This window comes from Saccostrea echinata, unplaced genomic scaffold, assembly GCF_033153115.1.
Source record: "Saccostrea echinata isolate AGI-Se365-2 ecotype Australia unplaced genomic scaffold, CSIRO_AGI_Sech_v1 ptg000034l, whole genome shotgun sequence".
In the NCBI taxonomy this organism is placed as follows: domain Eukaryota; kingdom Metazoa; phylum Mollusca; class Bivalvia; order Ostreida; family Ostreidae; genus Saccostrea; species Saccostrea echinata.
Window position 1 is genome coordinate 201,766 of NW_026889783.1, and position 19,866 is coordinate 221,631.

At 32.1% G+C, this 19,866-nt stretch overlaps 1 protein-coding gene across 2 annotated transcripts in view; it reads right to left on the reverse strand.

The window, feature by feature from the left end:
* LOC133199460 (protein FAM149B1-like) overlaps positions 1-19,486 on the reverse strand; it is a 46,456-nt gene extending 26,970 nt beyond the window's left edge. The window contains exon 1 of one of the 2 annotated variants that reach the window (XM_061335261.1): positions 9,446-10,477. In XM_061335261.1, the coding sequence (XP_061191245.1) occupies positions 9,446-9,579 (134 nt within the window). In that variant the 5' untranslated portion in view covers positions 9,580-10,477. Of the gene's footprint in view, positions 1-9,445; positions 10,478-19,206 lie in introns of those variants that run through there. The other variant, XM_061335263.1, reaches the window with a different exon arrangement.
* Positions 19,487-19,866: the final 380 nt, after the last annotated feature.

Here is a 19,866-nt window from a genome sequence, read left to right on the forward strand (position 1 = left end):
TTCCACAATGAAATTAAATGAATAACAAAAAAGAATTTACCTCATACAAATAAATACAAGATTGACCTGATATAGCGTGTTACTTATAATACACTTATAATATATATATACTGATATGTAACGTAACATTATACATGTAATGACAAATGTCAGCAGTGTTAATTATCAGCAGGTTTTGCTGAATCATTCAGAAAATCTGTAGTAATAATCACCAAACTCAAAATGAAGATGGTACATTACTGAATAATTCAGAGCTTGAAACAAATAAATGCCAGAAAAAATAGGAAGCTAAACTATAGTGTGGAGACCTAGAGCCTAATTACCAAAGATCAAACAAACTAATGCTCCAGACATGTCAAGGGAAATGCAGATCCCATCAACAGGCATGACAAGTCGCCAGAGATCACATGCTCTCATCCAAGGGTAAACATAGGACTTCTTATCAGTCTAAGTATCCACACCCGAGGATTACTTCCAAGAATTTGTATTTCTTACAGATACTCTTCAATTTCACAGCAACTAATGGATAAGAAACTCACATTAAAGGAACATACAATGGAAAAAAAAGGTTTAAAAATTCCTTCATATTGAAAAGGAATGTCTCACCAAGAGTTCCATATGCCTTTGCCAGTTAATACTCTAAAATACATGTCAACCTTTTTTTTTTAAATATACATTGCACCATATCATCTATAGTGATTGGAGAAAAATTGACAAATATATGGATTCCTTTTTTCGTTATGATTAATACTTCTGTCATGTAATAAAGTCTGAATAAATGTTTATTAAAAGAAAAGACTGATTAGAAGTGGAAATGACTTAGGCAAAAAAGAGAGAGACAAATTTTTATCATGGTAGTTACCAGGAAAAGTATGGTATGCAGGATTAAGCCTGATTGATCAAGAACTTTGTAGGTAAATATATATTCCTGTCCCCATAATAATAAAAATTTTAAAATCTCTTGAAATGTGCAAAATTGCATTAAAAAATCTGAATCAACAAAATATAAATTGGAAACAAATAATTGGCTTTTTTTGTTTCTGTGACTTATCACAAACTATTGAGATTTGCCATTCTTAAAAAAAAAATAAAGAGGATAGAATGCACACAGTTTGTTCAATTTCAACTGTAAAACATTTACAGAGCGCAAACTTGTCTATATTTTAATGATATTATCATTTTACCCATTTTATCAAAAGATGAAGCCTGAGCAGACCTGGACTCGATATTTTCTAATCACAATATCTGCATAAAATACACTATTTTCTTTCAAAGCCATTGAAATTTTGATTTACCTAATTTTCTTGATGTCGTAAAGTTGATGAAAATACTCAATGCTTTGAAATCTGCAAATATCTACCTGATTTAGAACATAATAAAGGATTAATCCATCAAAGTTTGTTTTTGGGGACAGACATTAGCTATTACAAAATATAGTCCTTTGTCCGTGATTACAATAATTCTAAAGTGAAAGCTGAAAACCTAAATGAACATTTCTAAGTTAGACATCTTTATTCTAAAGTTTGGTCAATAAGGACCTTATTCAGTGAAGCACTGGGCCAGCGAGGGTGTGTTGGGTTCAATCACAATCATTTTAAAATCACTCAAAATACATAAATCATTTTTTGAAACAAAATAAACTGATTTCATTATTTATCTGTGTAAAAGAATGCTGCTAGATTTTGTTTATGTAAAAATTGAAGACAAAATGACTTCATAAATGCCAGAACCCACCAAAATGGTACCCCATTTCAAAGGAAAAAAAAATCCCTTCCATGACCTTCAAGCAGAGTACCTGAAAGTTTTTTTGAAGACTTTTTTGGAGTATTATTTTGTTGGAAACAAATTATTCAAGGATTACAGAAAAAAGACTGGGGGTACATTGTATGTATCTTCTTATCAAATAAGTTCAATTTAATAGTAGTGGTAATAGAAGAATAAAAAATCATCAGCTCAAAGGTTTGAGCAAAATCTGAAGAAATCCCAAACAAATAACTGACCTTTAGAGGACAATGAATCCAGGGTTCGAAATTCACTATATACAACTCGCAAAACGCGAGTTAGAATTCCCAAATTGCGAGTTAAAAATTAGGTAACTCGCAAAAACTTGCGAGTTGATTTTTTTGGCATTGAAACTATGAAAAATATATAATATGACAGAATAAAATGGTTTTGATTTAAATTCAGTAATTTAAATAAAAGTCACACTGTAATTGTATTTTGTGTATTGTACAGTAGTTACTTTTTCCTTAAGTTACATGTATTTAATTTATATAAATTTAACTTTATATGAAAATTGCGAGTAGTCTTACAAAATTGCGAGTTCACTTTCTTGGTACTCGCAATTATTTGCGAGTTGTAATTTTAGGGAGTTTCTAACCCTGGAATCAATTTTAATTCATTGCTCAAAACATCAAATTCAACAATATCAGATAATACTGCAGAATGGATCATAATGGATAGGGGTATTTTTTGAATACCCACTCTATTTACCATGTCAATAGACCATGTTTACTATCAGAGAATGTATGTCGTACATCATTGTAAGGTTGCCACCAACTTCCTTAAACACTTTGCTCTAACTTGTACCCAAGGTAGCCGCTAACAACTCCCTAGACTAATGCCTACCAAATTCATTGATCTGGAAGTACAGTTTTTAGTCAAATTAAGGACATACGCAACGTAGTTTGAACTTTATTGTCTTTTTCCCTGGAGTTGAAGAGTTCCAATACTGAAAGGAACTGTGTGCTACATCTAATGTCTAAATATGCTGTTGTACACTTCTTCTAAAACATGTTTGGATAAACAAAACATCCAGAATACATGTTTTGTAATTTTTGTATATTTTTCTTTGATTTATACAAGAATTTTCATCAATTGTTATCTATTCAAAACCCCTTGTAATGCATGCTGCTTTTTTGTCTACGAACATCTGGTGGCACTATAATCTTAAATTAAGAATATCTTGAAAAAATATCAGTAGGTAAGGTACGTTGCGTATGTCCTTAACTTACTCCTTACAATAATGCCTACCAATCTCACTGATCTGAAGTACTTGTTTCTGGTTATCAGCTACTAAAACACAACTCTTTTCTGATAAATATCTTAATATATCTACATTAAAATGTTTCTATTATAAAATCATCTTTCTCTGAGAGTTGTACAGCCACCCTTAACGTCTGATGAGACATTCCTCTGATTTTGTATCTGTTGTTATACATATAAATATTTACAATTATTAATATCTTAGGATCTCTATCTCCCTTTTTTCCCCATTTTAAAGTAGCAATTTGTCACAAATTATTAGGAAAAAATTATATATTAACATGATTAATAAGGAACATCTCTTTTGACCTTAAAACTTAACACAATATAGCCTGACTTGCTAATGTTCAGAAATGATCCTTCAAGAAAAATCTCTTTAGATGATACAAGTACCTCTGCATGACTTAATTTCAAATATTCAGAAAGATGGTTTAATTAGTACATTGGCAGAGTACTCCAAGCAAGATCTAGTCTGCCTCACAGCCAATTAGAACATTAATTAGCATAGTCCTTCATTCAATCTCAAGTTTATTAGCTGCAATATAGCCAGTAAGTCTAATAGCGGAATCCTCCAAGCAAACTCAGTCTCCTAGCTGCCTCATAGCCAAATGAATCCCTTATATTGGTTGAAAATTTTTCTCAGAGAGTCTTTACCTGTTCTGTATAAATTTCTGCATTATTATTTGATCTACTAGCTGTTCTGTATAAATTTCTGCATTATTATTTTGTTTAAAAGGATCCTTCAGATCAGTAAATTTGTATTCCAGCATTAGGTATTTATTCCTCAATTCTTCTCTAGAAATGCAGATTCATTGTGCATTGAATACAATGAATACTTGACTCAAGGTTACATCTTTCCAGAGAGTATTTTCCTGTCGGTGACACTGGTAATATTTACACTACTAATTGCTTATAATTGACAGAGAACAATCACAAGAATAGAAAGGAATTCCCCCGAGAGTCTTTAAGACTCACGTCAAAATAAATTAAATCACACAGGCATATCTTAATCACTTGTATATCTGTTTTCAAGCATGTTGGTTAATTAGTTACACCAAAATAAACATGCACCAAGTGTTTAGTCAAAAAAGGAGGAGATTATCTAATTAGTTGGAACTTATGTCAATCCTCTTTACAATGTCAATATTTTCAGAACAGAAAGTAATAATAATACTGAAAAGTAATGATTTGTTGTCTATATTGGTGTCTTTGGAAAACATTTACGTAATTATCAGATGTAAAATTTAAAAAAAAAACAAAGTGAAAAATTTCAAATCAAGAATGTATGACTGTAATAACAACAACAATATATTTATTGATATTTTTGTTTTCTGCCCCCCCCCCCCCCCCCTTATTTCAAAGTCTATGAAGAGATAGTAACTCTAGACTTAATTAATACTGTTTTCGAGTTATATTTCATTTGCATTTTGATTAACATTAAAACAGATTATATTTACCTTAGTACCTGCTTACATTTGTTTAAGTAAAATTCAATTCAGATTACACAGACTATATTTTTTTAAATTCATACATTTAGTAAATGACCACCCCCCAGACAATGAAAATCAAACATTTTCTAGTACATTACCTCCAAATAGATTTTATATTTTTACCAAAATAGTAAAAAAGATATTACAAATTATTAAAAAACTAGGGGGGAAATGTCATGTTTTATTCATATTACACTTTCAAGCAAATCATTTGAATCTGAAAGTCAAGAAATCTTTGAAAAATGTAATATTTACATTAGTTGTGTTTTTCTACTAAGCCAACTGTGAAATTGATTTGAAAGCCATTTTTGTGTATACTCATGCGTAGAAATATACATGGAGAACCTCGCGCTAAAGTGACGTCACAATGAGGCTACAGAGACGTTAATAAAATATGACGTGATAGGGCAGCGAGAAATTCAAACATTGAGTATATTTTTGGCACAATTAAACATGTAAAATGTAAATATAAGGAATGTTTTTAAGTTTAGTGTGAATTATTGGTGTGTAAATCACACAGACTTGCACGTAGGCATATTTTTCATGAAGCCCTAGCGCGCTTCATGAAATATGCCTACGTGACAAGTCTGTGTGATTTACACACCAATAACTCACACAAAACCTAAAAACATTCCTTAATTGTTACCCAGTATGACTCCCTTCACAGATGATAATGTGACAAGGGGTAGGGTAAAATGATCACAAGTTCCACGCCTATTTATATTCACAGACAACGTTGAATACATAGTGCTTTATGCATAGCATGAATCTAGAGATGTATTGAAATGTCTACCAGAAGCATCATTTTAGCATTTTGTTAAACTCTGGCAACTGAATGAAGCAGTTGTTTATTAAAGACAAAGCCTGAGATGCTAAATAGATAGCAAGTCGAACACATTTGACCACAAGTCAAACAGCTATATATGAAGTTGAATGCCATTTACTCTGAATCGTGCGGATTACATAGTTGTGGATAGAAACTGCTTTTTATGACGTTAACCAACACGTAACTGCATAGGTTTTTAAAATCTATCTTGTCTTTCTTTTTTCATCAATTTTATAGATTTTGATTCATAAACCAACTTAGAGACAATTTGCATTGTCTAAGTACTAACATATTTTTTTAAATCTTATTTTCATTTCAGGGAAGACTGTTGTTGGTACATGTAATATTCAAAAATTGGAGATAATTCAAACTGAAAAAAAGAAACAAAATTGTAGAATTTTTTCATCATAATTTTTTCAATAGTAATTAAAGTTCATACAACATCAAAGTTCTGCAGTAAAACTCACTTATAAAAAAGTCTCTGGGAATTTGAATTTAACTTCCTTATGACTAGATTCTTCACATCTGTATAAGGAACATAGTGAAACATCTGCCTATGATATTCGTCACCAGCATGGTGCAGTGGTAGAGCTTCTGCTTTAGAGTTGCAGAGTAAGGAGTTGATCCTTACGTCGCGGGTTCGAATCCCACTGTGGGACGTAGAGATCAGTCCTTCGTCAGAGACCGTATAAACCAAGGTCCCGTGTCACAGTAGATGCTGGCACGAAAAAGATCCCCCAATGCTCAATGGCCCTGAGTGCCAAGTATAGGCCAAAATTTTCAGCTCTCCACCAACAAGTGGTGGCATTTCCATATGAGTGAAAAATTCTAGAGAGGGACATTAAACAACAAACAAAACCTAGGGTATTCATAAAAAATTCCTAATAATCAAGATTTCCTTATAACTGAGTTCCTTATAACTGAGGTTTACTGTATTGCTTGTCATTTAAACAGTCTTTTTTATCTGCAGTTTTTTTCTTTTTTTTCTCTTCCTCTGCTTTTATTTTTCTTATTTTCTCTCTGTATTCTTTTTTCTACATGTTGGGTCTCTTTTTCTATTCTTCTTAATATTTACATTGAAAGCCCAATCTGAAGTTATGACAAAAAAATGTTCTGCTTGTTTTCTTTTTGTAGAAGCCTTTTCTATGGTTACCTTTGGCACATGCTAAAAATATGTTTCAGAAAAATGTAAGTGGTCAAGACTCCATTTCTTCTACAATTTCCAGTAATAGGAATACATTTATTAGTTGGATTTTATTGTTCAAAACAAATAATCACTCAAGGAACTACTGTTGCCTAAATTATGCTGCACATTATGTACAGACACTTGAATGGCTACTACCGTTATTCTTATTTTGTAGCATAAAAAATATTGTTTGTAAATACTAGTACAGTCAAACCTCATTATCTCGAACTCAATGGGACCGATAAAAAACTTCCGAGATATCCGAGGATTTGAGATATCCTGGGTAAAATACTTAAAGGATAAGGGGTTGGGACTTCCAAATCACTTCAATATATCCATAGTATTTGAGATACATGTATCAGTGTTTGAAATGCCGAAGTTCAACTGTATACTAGTATGTATTTTAAATATAAACAATCTCACCATGTAATGAAAGCAATTGGACATAATCATTAAACATTCAATAATCATAAAACAATCTACGATATATTGCATACAAGTTTAATTTGAAATATATATTTTTTCAGAAAATTTTAAAATCATATGGAAGACCATCCACATGAGTTTTAGCAATTTCTAAGTTTTCTTTTTTCACATTTAAATCAAATGTTAATTCTCTGTAGCGGTCTCAATTTTCCTGTGATCTTTCCAACAAACCCTTGATTTTTTTTAAGGTAGCATTGTCCATTCACATTTTTCTGGAACAGGTGGGTACATAGCATAGTTTTGAGTGGGATTCTAGAAACATTAATACGAAAGGACCATGCAGCAACAAAAAGGGGGGCAGCCTTTTCAATGAAGATTTTCATACTATATTAACAGTAAAAGATTATGATCCGAAAAATACATGCTTGCGTGGCATCAGATCTTCTTAAATGTGAGACCTTGCATATCCTTTTACTTTAGTGGAAAATGGCCACTGCATTAGGAACCCACATGTTATTGGAGAGCAAAACATTGGGTTTCTCTTGGCAGTTCTTTTTCCCCTTGCTGATGCATTCCAATAGCATATAGACTCTTTTTTTTTAAATTGGTCTTCATCTTATTAAAAACTTGTACAATATGGGAGTTGATTGTGCTCAAATTTTAAAAGTTTATTTTACACTAGTTTAATATGTTTATTTGATATGCTTAGATCTAGTATAGATTTTAGAAAAAAAAAAAAATTCAGTGAAACTTGATTTTAAATGTCAGTGCCAAATTAATTTCATAATAAAATATGTTCAAATCAAAAAAATCAAATTAATTTCATGTAATTCTAAATTTGACATTTACTATTTTTTTTGAAGTTAAATAATGTAAATTACATTAATTGTCACCTGAATCATGAAATAATTAAAATATCGCTGATTAACAGCTATTTTTTAGACGTATAAATAAATCCACAATTTAACATTTTTTCCCCACATTTAAAGCTTTTATTTTCTCTTTTACTTGCAGCATTCTTGTCGTTGTTTCTGGAGTCAAACACTGCAGTTCAATTTGCGTTCATTTTAGATGTTCTACTCCATATCATTTTTCAAAATTAATTCAATGACCTTTTGTTTACTTTTAAGGTAATTATGTATCCAAAACCATATAATTTAAACAGCTTCAACGAGCTTGACTTCGAAAAGGCTCAAATTAAAGAGTAAAAAAGAATTCAAATAACCAATAGATGCTACCATTTATCGTTTATCTACAGGTGTACGAGACGTTGGAAATGTGTTAGACCTGTGGTTATGTTCGACTTGCGATCAGTTTACCCTTACATAACTTGACTACAAGTTACATTGTAAAACTTGTAAATTGCAAAAATTTTATGTGTGAGCATCCATCATACTTTTTAAAATGGCATTATTTGAGTGTTTTAAAAAAAATTCAGTTCATGTAGTTTACTCTGTGTAAATATGTATATTTTAAAGTACCGGTACATGCAATTAAGGGTAACTTGAAATTTGTAACCCAGTGAAAACCCTTAGCACCCTCAGCTAATGCATTGTGTGCCAATGGTGTTTTTTCAACTGTTACCCTCAGTTACATGCAATATATTACTAGTAATGTCAATTTAGACAAGTAGTTCTGTTAATATTCTGTTACCGCAGGTCATTTCAATCTTACTGATATAAATAACTTTTTAATTAGTTACACATATTATCTTCAAGTTAGAACAAAGTCAGGATACAAAAGTCTTTATAAGCTGCTTTTGCTTTTGGTCTTGTTTTACGGTTTGGTGAAAAATGAGCTTAATATTAAAATAGGTTAAGCTGGCAAGGGGATTTATTCATATCTGCTCTGTACAAAAGAATATTGTAGCTTTTCTAAACCTTCTAAACCCGATCATGTCACTACCAATGACAAATGATTCCATTTGGCCAAGTCCTATGTTTAATGATACCACTATCTAGATCTCTTTCTGATACTTGGTAGTCAAATGATAAAACACAAGCCTAGCTCATAAATAACAATATATAGAGACAACTATAACAAGCCTCAAGATTCCAACCATTGCATGTAATGTTCACTACTTTGTGTTCATGCCAAGAGGATATCCATGACAGAACAAACCAACTTGATGGTATCAATTTCAGCATTTAATGTGTGCAATGTTTTTAACTTTATTACCTTGAGGACTGGGTATAGTAGTAATATATCAATACAAACTGAAAGATATACCTTTTTCTCAATCATGTAACAGTTTTCCTCTAAATAAAGTATTCATTAAACGTCCTACATGGTTTTTATCTACACAGATTATCTGTATGTACTCTCCCCATTAAGTTGTTTTTAAAATCAGAGAAAACACTGAAAATATTTTTCTTACGACAATTTCATGTCCTCTATTTTCAGTCATTTCTAAGTGAAATCAGATTTGGAAAACCCCAGACCTGTAAACATTTTGTGTTATTTCACACCTACCCTGGTGTAACTGGCAGAAGGCGGTGCTGTCTCGGTGTTGGGGTGACACTCAGGGATCGCTCAGGCACAGTGTATCCGATACGTGACGGCACATTTGGCCGAGGATTAGAGCCTCTTATTTCCAAATGTAACATAATTCACATGTCGGCAGATAACAATAAGTTTCAATACTTTCCCTTCCACGTCAAAAGATTTCAAACAGGTCTAAAATATTGTCCCTTTTTTAGACTTCTTATTCTAAAAGATGTAAAACTCACTGCTGAAAACAACTATATTATGCCCAATAATTGGGACAAACTTAGTCAACAAGTACATGAAAACAAACAAACATACACCTTACAGAATGAACAGATTTACATGGTCTCTTGAAAGGACCTATAAATCTTCAGGCCTGAGAAACTTCAATCCCAACACAATTTTTTTTTGACGTTAAATTTCAACTGTGTCAACAATTCCGAGCAAACATTAAAGTCGCTTTTTCCAATATCACATTATGTTCTCATAAATACACATTTGCACTACTGTTAGATAAACAGACCACATGAATACACTTGTTAAATAATTTCCTTTCATTTAATGAAAGATACAGGCACAGTTAATGTTCCAACAGTAGTCCATATTAAGTTCCCTCGTCCGTGTTCTATATCGGCAATAGCGTTCCGTTACCCTGGCCTCTCCATTCCTTACACACCATTTGACATTCACTTAATTCCCTCTTAAAACATTACAGAGGTTCTGTAGAGAACAGCTATCCGATATTAAAAGCCCCTTCTATAGCGATTTCCACCAAACTGGCACAAGGTGAACATTTAAATAGATCTTTTTATATATATTGCCTTGTGGCATTTAAGACAATACAAAGTTTTAGTCAAGGCATGTGGGTATATTCATCAAAGACTAAAAACTGTCTTGCAAGAAAATCCAAACACAATCACGTGACATTTAATTTGATCGGCATAAGGTTCCAACAAAGTGTTCCACCCAAAGGAAGGAAAATCTAAATGACAAGATCTGCAAGACTAAATGCTGTAAGACGGCCTAAAGCTCGATCAATACACAGCTGATATAGTGTCTAGCATGTATCCAGTGTACCTATATAATTTATAAGATTTGTTTGAAAGATGACCATACAATATGAACATTTGGCAGGCAAAAGAGACATTCAAAGTATTTCTCACACAACACAGGTTTGCTTTGATAGAACATTGTCAATATTAATGATCATAAAACTTTTTTTGGTCAACATATCAGAATTAATTCTATAAATATTTTGCAACACATAAAACTTCTGTGTTGAGCTCTTGTCGAAGTTGTAAATTCATCATAAGACCCACAATAATCAATTTTTTTTAAACATGCATCTAAGGGGCTTTGTTAAGAGAGTTTAAGTGCATTATGTCTTTGATGTTTAGTTCCATCTTTCAATTGGGAAAAACTAATATTGTCTCAAAAGTTCATCATTTTTATAATTGCTTTTGAATTTCCTTGATAAACAGGCATCAATAGATACAGCCCATATTTTAACTTGCTTTCAGAAGAAAGAGAATGTCATTAACTTTTACATACAGAAATATTCCCCATGCCTTTCTTTGTATTGTTTGAAAAAGAAATTATAGACCATGGAAGAGGCATGTTCATTTGTGAACTCGATAAATTTCTTCAGCACGCACGAACAGACAATGTCCCCTGCATCTCTTGCAAGAAATAATAACTAAATGACAGCAATTAACTGTCAAAAGATAAATAAGAACAATTTGAGTTTCTTTTCCATACAAGTAAATAATGGTATACAATATATACAAAGACCTGTACCAAGAACTATACTGTTTGTGTAACCACCATAAAAACTCAGTTCGTCATTCAAAATCAAGGACCACATTTAAAAAATCAAAACTGTGCAATATTAATATATTTCTGGACGATTTATGGCAAATTCATGATTGAATAATCATCAAAGAAATCAAGCGAATTTCCAACTGCTTTTTTGAAATGGCTCATCTCCAATCAATAACAAATGAATGATTTTATAAAAAGCCTAGATTTATTTGCAAATATATTCCACTTCAAAGCATTTCATTTCTGGATCTAGGTACTTTATCTTTAATGTGATGAAAGAACTCGTCACTGACTTATGCTGAGCCAGAAAGCTAACTTTTTGCACAACCAACCTAAGGTTTACAATGTTGTCATCCTATTAAGATTCACTACACAGTAATCACAAACAGGATCCTGTAGACAATCAAATGCACTTCTGATGTAAAAACTCGAGGGTTGCTTATAATGCTTCCAAATCATGAAAAGATAAGAGCAGGGATTGAAAATAAAGCTAACTTAGCTGTAAAGGTGAGATAATCAAATCTATCGGTGACAAGTGCTGCAGCAATGTTCCCATTATACACCACCTACTGTCAGGAGCAACTCAGGCTGAGAGCAAGAACGTGTACAAATTCTACTTTATATAAGTCATTCCTAATATGACTTTCACCATTTGATCTACTGAATTTATGAAATGGCATTTCTCCTTAAAAAATGTGGTTATTTGTTTTGTCATAAATATAATTAAACCATATCAGGTCAAGTCCATGTTTTAATAACAAGGTTTAATGTCCCGTTCATGCCTTAAAAAACAAGCTGTGTTTGATAAACCCAAATGCTCTGAGAGTGACCATTTCTAATGACCCAGTGACCTTGAACTTGCCCAAATGACCTTGGATCAAGGTCCTTAAACAGCCTCAATTAATAAAATATCTTTGTGCCAAAAATGAGCTTCCAATGTGCTTCTCCATTGAAAGATACGACCAGAACAGAAATGATAATTTTTTCTAAAGTGACCTTGAACTTGCCAAAATGACTTCAGTTTAACATACAACGTACCCACTAGTCATAATTAATCTTTGTGTGAATTATCAACTTCCAATATTTTTCTATAAGAGAGTAGTGGAATGAAAGATTTATAAATCTTTCTGAAAGTACTGGTAAGGGTAACCTTGAACTTGAACAAATGACATTGGGTCAAGATCAAGACATACCCTCTAGTCATAAGTAATCTTTGTGTGAAGTATGAACTTCTGAAAAATAAAGGATCTAAAATAAATTTTACACTTTTTTGCAAGTAAACTTGAACTGGCCCAAATGATCTTGGTGTCATAAGCAATCCTTATGTCAAGAATAAACTTTCAATGTTTAATATAATAAGCTTTCATATAAGTTTGCTAAATATAAAGTCATATTTACATCCACTTTAATTCTTAAGAAAACCATTGTTGTTTATCAGTCAATAAACACCGCTCAACATATCTCCTCTACAGATTTCTTGAGCAGTGGCTGTTCCATCAATGAAACGTATAATGACGTACATATCAGTAATACACTATTTAATCTACTTAATCCTACTTTAAATGATTTTTTGTAGAGATAAAAATATAAACAATAACATGTCTTTCTTTCTTTGTTATTACGGGGATTAACATTGCAGCTATTGCAGCAGAAAAATTAACATAACCCGCTTACGTGGGTTATGTATTTTTTCTGCAACAGCTGCAACATTAATTCCCATACTAACAACCAAAGAAAGCATTTTATTTTTTAATTTAACTTTATTTTCACTTAATTATGTGAGACTGTCTGCTCGCAAAACTTCCATTATTGCAAATATTTACTTGCATCAATAACCAAAATATGAAAATTTTGTCTCACTTATTCACCAAATGGGCCAAATACCAATTTCATGAAAATAAAGTGTCGTTAAAATTTGGTGATCTACAGTACTTTGTTTTTATTTTTTAAGGGTTTAAATCTACATTCACGTAAGGATGTTTAAATGAGCGGAAACTTATATAAGTAATATTTCCAGCCACTTACAGAAAAATCCAAATAAAATCAAATCATGGTTTCCCTAAAATTTGGTCACTTTCTGTTTCATACAGTGCCAGCTAAGGGGATGTCAAATTAACACTACATATATTTTAATTTTATAAAACATATACTTTTAAAACTTTCATTGCTTTACCTTTGAAGTTGTTGCCTTGTATCTCATAGAGTTATTTTAAAAGCTAAATTTTTTTTTGCTTTATGACTGAGAAATATCAAATTTCAAGATCCACTAAAGGAAAAACTCCAAAAGTTTGGGCCAATGCAAAGAAAATTAGTTTTCTCTACAGAATTCCATGTAATTATAATGTAGCCAGCACTTTCAGCTTTTATAATAGACCCCACTAACATGATACTTTCTATTTACATAACAATAATTTTGATGACTTCAGTGATAAGACATCACAAGTTTTGAATTAAAATTAAGTGTTGAAATTATGTTTTTGTCAATTTCTTTATTATCATCAGAATATCTGTTTTAGGTAATTTAGACCACACAGAACTGTTTTTATTCAAAACTAAATAACAATGCTGATATTGGATTTTTCTTTGTGTTTGGGGATGAATCCAAAACATTTACAGCAATTTTAAAATCCACAGTACATTGCCTCCAAGTTTTGTAAAACGCGGCCAGGTTGTACGAGGCTGTTTTTATATTTACCACTAGTTTAGTTGTAAAGGATTGATAGTATCAAATCCCTGATTGCCATTAATGATAACGAAAAAACAATCCTGTCTAAACAAGGTAACCAAAATCTGGGTCTACAGCTAGGGCAGACCGAATCTTCTCAAGTAATACATACTTTACCAGTCTAAGAACTAAAACAACATTAGAACAACAATATTTTGGACAAATTAAGTAAAACAGCAACATTTGAAAAAGGCAATGATTTCCACCTTATTTACATGCTAAATCTACATCTTAAACATATCTATATAAACAATATGTTTCATTTGATCTCCAATATAATATTCTGCTACAAAGTGTTTTTTGAAAGAGCTATAAATGTTTTTGAACCTAAATTTGAACACTTTATAATTTCAAATTCAAAGAGACACTTTAAATATTGGTATTGCGATAAAAATCAGCATTTTAAAAACAAGCCTTTGATACATTGAGTGAGATAACATAAACATGATGGACGGTCTTTTGAAGATTTGTGTGTATTATGAGTTATCAAGTGCATTTTGATGGTAACGCTAGATTTTCTCATTAACCTTGCCAATTCAAATGAGATATGAAGGTCAGCAGTTCGGATTGGCTTAGAATACTCTGAGCAGATGCACATCACTGCTTCTTTTCTGTGGACAATGTTTGTGCACCAAATGCCAAACAATGGCCCTGGGCAACTAAATAGCTCTTTGAATACATGTTCAATACTGCACATTCCAACTGCACCAAGACATTTGACTGTAAATTTTAATTATTTTAGAAAAGCCCTTTATTAATGTTTACTTGTTCTCAGTTTTCTAGAGTTAAGCTTCCAAAGAAGATCAATCTCACGAAACATGGTTAAATTTGTTTCTTCTTCATTAGCATAAAAAGAGGATTTCTTTATCAAAAAGTAGAGGATAAAAATAATAAATTTCTCATTTCTTTTGGCTGTCTTTGAGTAAGGTAACATTGTATAGCTAGTGTAAAATAAAGGAGACCAATGTATTATAGAAATGAAACCCCAAGCACATAATAGAAAACTAGCTATTGGGAACAGGATCTCATGGACAACAGCACCTTTGTTTAAAACTTGAACATTTTGTATATATTACCTAAATTACTGAAGAGACCTCGATTCATTTAAATAGATTCATTATGAGAATGGTACATATTTACATTTGGCTTGTCTCTTGCTCTTTTAAATATTTCAACAGCAGACAAGAAAATTGCAACTGATTCATCTTTTAAATCTCTTTTGAAATGTTGAGTGGTAATTAATATAAAAATAGGAATACTCTTTTCCTAATTTAGGTTAAAAACACAGAAAGGTTAGTAGTCATGTAACACAGTCAGCACTAAGTTTATATACCCCTCAGTAAAGTGTACAACTAGGCTTAAACTAAAAATTTGTTTGTTTGCAGTTGTCTACCGACACACTGAAAATGCACCCAACCCAAACTTTTTTTTCAGCAATTTTGTATTATTATTTTTTTAAGTTTCAAGCTTTAAGGATATTGAAACTTTTCTTTTTCTTTTTTTTTATTCTTGTTTTCATCAATCAGTGGCTTATAATGAGTGGAGTTTATTTATGTTTAGTTAGCCTATTTTTGTTATCTAACAAAAATCTGAAAACTACAATCTTTTTCATAAAAAAACAAAACAAAGCAAAACAAAACACAAAAAAAAAAAAACAAAAACAAACAAAAAAAACCCCTACCAACTTATCTATTCTAAAAAATTATAGGTAGGCAACTGCAAACGAGGAATTTTTTAAGCTTGGCCCTATATACATGTATTTTATGCTGGTGCTTTCTTAACCCTTAAGTAAATCACATTTCTGTTCATTTCAGAAGTTTTAACCAAGGTTTAAACTGGCATGTAGATAATCTACTACATTCGTTTCTTCTATATTAAAAAAAAATCAAATGTGTTTTTGATATCGAGTCAGAATTTTTTGTTTTTTATAGTAGTATACACACGCCTTACAGATATTTGTTGCGAGTTAATTTTGATATATGCCTAGTAAAGAAAAAATCTCCAGACTAACAGACTTCCATAGTTTCAAGTAGTGCAGCATATTAATCTGTAGCTTATGTGCAGTCATAATGAATTTAGCTGTAGTTTTCATAGCAAGACCAAAGAGAGGTAACTCTATTTAGTATTACTGAACAATCAATTAGTCTGTGAGCCCAGATGTTATTTAGTGTCACAATTGTATTAAAATTTTGTTTCCATTTATGAGGGCATGTTTACTTTCACAAATGCCACACATATTTAACACAAATGACTCTTGACTTCTCTATCACAGTAAGCTCATATCTGTTGACATTTCTTTGGAATGCTTTACCTAAAATACACTATTAATTAGTGGTATGTTATTTTGATGTTTAGGGTGTAAACTGTGTAATAGGTATACCACAATATACAAAAAATGTATCACGTAAAGTTAAAAAAAATATACTTGTACCTGTACATTAAATTATGTTGGATTTTATCTCTTATTCTTTGAAATGTCTATATCATTGCTACCCCCCCCCCCCTTTTTTTAATGCTAACATGTGTACACAAAGCATTTAAGGAGAGGGGATATTTAATTTCACAAAGCTATGATTTTTGTTACATAATAACAATGATTTTGGGGGGAAGCAGGACGCGGGGATTTCTTTTTAATAGTTAGTTAATTTTTTGTAAACTAAATAAAACACAGTCTGCAGCAGGATAATTTAAGGTTGAGATGAGAATCTGAAAATTGAATTTTATGTGGCCTTTTTAAATGATGAAGCTGGTCAATGATATATACTATTTCTTCTTACACTACTACAGTATTACAATTACAGTGATTTTTTTCTACTCATTGGGAAAGGGTCCGGTACCTGTTCAGTTGGGAAAAATAGCATCAAAGTAGATCAAAGGAGAATTTTCCGGCATTTAAACAAATGAAACATATTTTCAGTTTATTCCAACTTCATTACATATTACCTGTGTTTTAAAGAATAAACAACAAGTATTTATTGTTTTTCATATCACTGTCCCTTGTTTTCGCATTTTCATGCTTTCAATTTGTCAAGATATATGACATTACGCTGTCTACACCACAGGTCCCGCCATATTACGACTAATCTCTACTTTCGATTCAAGCGGAAGTGAAACAGTCAACTTGTACAACATGTACAATGTTTCATTTAAAAAGAAATACGATGTCATCATAGTCTGTTGCTTGGCAGTTGAATTGGGAATTTTTAGTCTCAAAATTGGGAAAAATTAACGTTTTTTGGCATTGGGAACGGTACCAATTATTGGTACCAGTTATATAAGGAAAAAAAACGCTGAATTACCACAATTACAATGTAAATTTATCAATAATAAAAAAAAAATTAACTTCAACAGGCCAAAATTTACTCATGTTCTTGGATGAAAGTTTTGAACTTTAAGGATATAACAAACTTCAACCAAAATTAGCTCAATATGAGCAAGAACAGTAAAAAAAAAAAAAAAGCTAATGCACATATAATTTTCTAAAAAAAAATTTCAAATTTCAAGAGCTGTAATTTCTTGAATATGGAACATCAAGATTATAAAACAAATTTTGATCTGTAACTCATCATCACAGAACCATGCACACTCAAAAGTTCAACTTAATATCTGCAGCCCCCTCCCACCTACCCCCCCCCCCCCCAAATTTCAAGTATCTCTACTGAAAGAAATGCTGAATGACAAACAAAGGCATAACTATACATTCAGGTCACTTTGAGAAAGGGATATTATTACTTATAGAGTTTGTTATGTGAAAAATGTTATACACATTTGGTTTCTTTAATAAATGATTCCAAGTATCAAGATGTTCAGGCATTGACCACATTGCCAGGTATAAATTCTCACCTGCCACACAAAGAAAGGTAGCCAGCAATCACGTGTCATGTTTAAACCAATGAAAGTGTTACATTTCAGTCTGAGGGAATAAAATGTATTAAAAAAAAACAAATATTTAAGATAAACATGCTGTTGTTTAAAATTGTAAAAATTGTAAAAAAAAAAAAAAAGACATGTTTGACTCATAGGTCAATTGTTATATCACTCATGTGGCAAGTGAAAGTCCATAGCTATGCTATGAGCTTCAAAATTCCCCAACTTTTCTCTGCATGCCTACAAATACAGAATACAGCACTCAACAGTAATGAAAATGGAAGCTGATCTATACATCTATAACAGGAAAGGAGAAAAATGTAATGGACCAGTCAGGGATTTGAACCCCAGCCCCCTTAATCTCCAGTCACGTGCCCTACCAACTGAGCTATCTGGTCACTGATGATCAAACCCCTCTGACTGCCACATTCTTTCCTCCTTAAAGGTCTTCCGTCCCCAAAAACACACACCCCGGCTCTTAGATAGAATGTTCTATCATTAAAATGATATTGTCCTATGGACCCGGTTTAACTATAGAATTCGTTCCGTGTATTGGCAATGTTGCAAAATAAACACGGGCGATAACTCGTACTCTGTGCATTTTCTATGAACAATCCAGAGAGTTCCGAATGTCAACATAGCGTTAAATTTGAAGCGAGGAAAAAACGTTGAGAAAATGAGTTGAATTTTCATATTTATATGGATTATTTTTCAGGTTAAAAGACATATACCATCTCAAAAAGATTTGTTATGATTAATTTGGTAGTTATTTTTAGTGCAACTCCTTTTGTATTCTTCAAAGTCATTTCGGAATGGATCCACTCAGATTTGCTACATTGCAAGTATATGGGACGTATTCTAACTGTGGTGAGGGCTTGTCCTGAGACACAGTTAGATTATTCTAACTACCCGGCTCTTCCCTGTCAGGCACTTCCAGGCATGGCACGGCACCAAATGTAACAGGAAAGGAGAAAAATGCAACAGACCAGACCAGGATTCGAACCTGGTCCCCCTGAATCTCTAGTCAGGACTGCTCTATCAACTGAGCTACAGTTACTGGTCACTGGTGAATGAATCCGTCTGATCACCACATATATGTATATATAGAAATGGTTTTAAACACATAGTCTTCTCCAATAATACTATTCCATCCATTGTTCATTTCAAGGATACTATTGACAAATAGTGACATATGATAATATTAATATGCATAGACTTTGTTCAAAACTCAATGTTAAAAGTTCAACACTTGAATGAAAAAGTATGTCCAAATGTATTTAAAATAATAAATTAGACTTATCCTTATTCAAATTTTAATTGATTGATTACTTACATTTCAAGAGGCACTTGTCTTCTAACATATCTTCCTAACATGGTCATATCTGCTATGTGTCAAAAATTGTCATGCTTCTGTCTACAGTCTTAAGAGTAAATGCAATGGTGTCAGGTTATAGAATACTGCTCTTTGTGGTGCTTTTGTCGATTAACTTCGCGTTTTATACTAGTTACTTCTTCTGCTCTTGCTTGTGCTATTACTTCGAGTTAAATTATTGACACAGCATTCAATCAGACTACTATCGTGCTATGTTTATATTTGTAACAGGAAAGATGGCGTACCGATCCCAAAATGCACCAAAACACACACTACGCCTGCGTAGAGTCGGTGCGACCGCTTATAACATCAGACAGATTTAGATAATGAAACTGTTGCTTGGTAACTGTGTAAACTGTTTTATGAAGGACTTTCTCGGCAAAAATTTCTGTATTCTATATGAGTAATATTGTTTAATAAATTGATGTGTGTGTTTTAATTACATCTCTGGTTTTGTGATTAAAAATCCCAGCGTTAAATTATGAAATCGCGGCGCCAGAAGCAATCGCTTACGCAGAGTTATCGTTCGTTCCTTTGCTACTGTCGAAATTTTTCACGAAAAGGGAAAAAACGTTATATTCCAAGGATCCGTTCAAATTAAAAGTACAGATCTAGTGAATA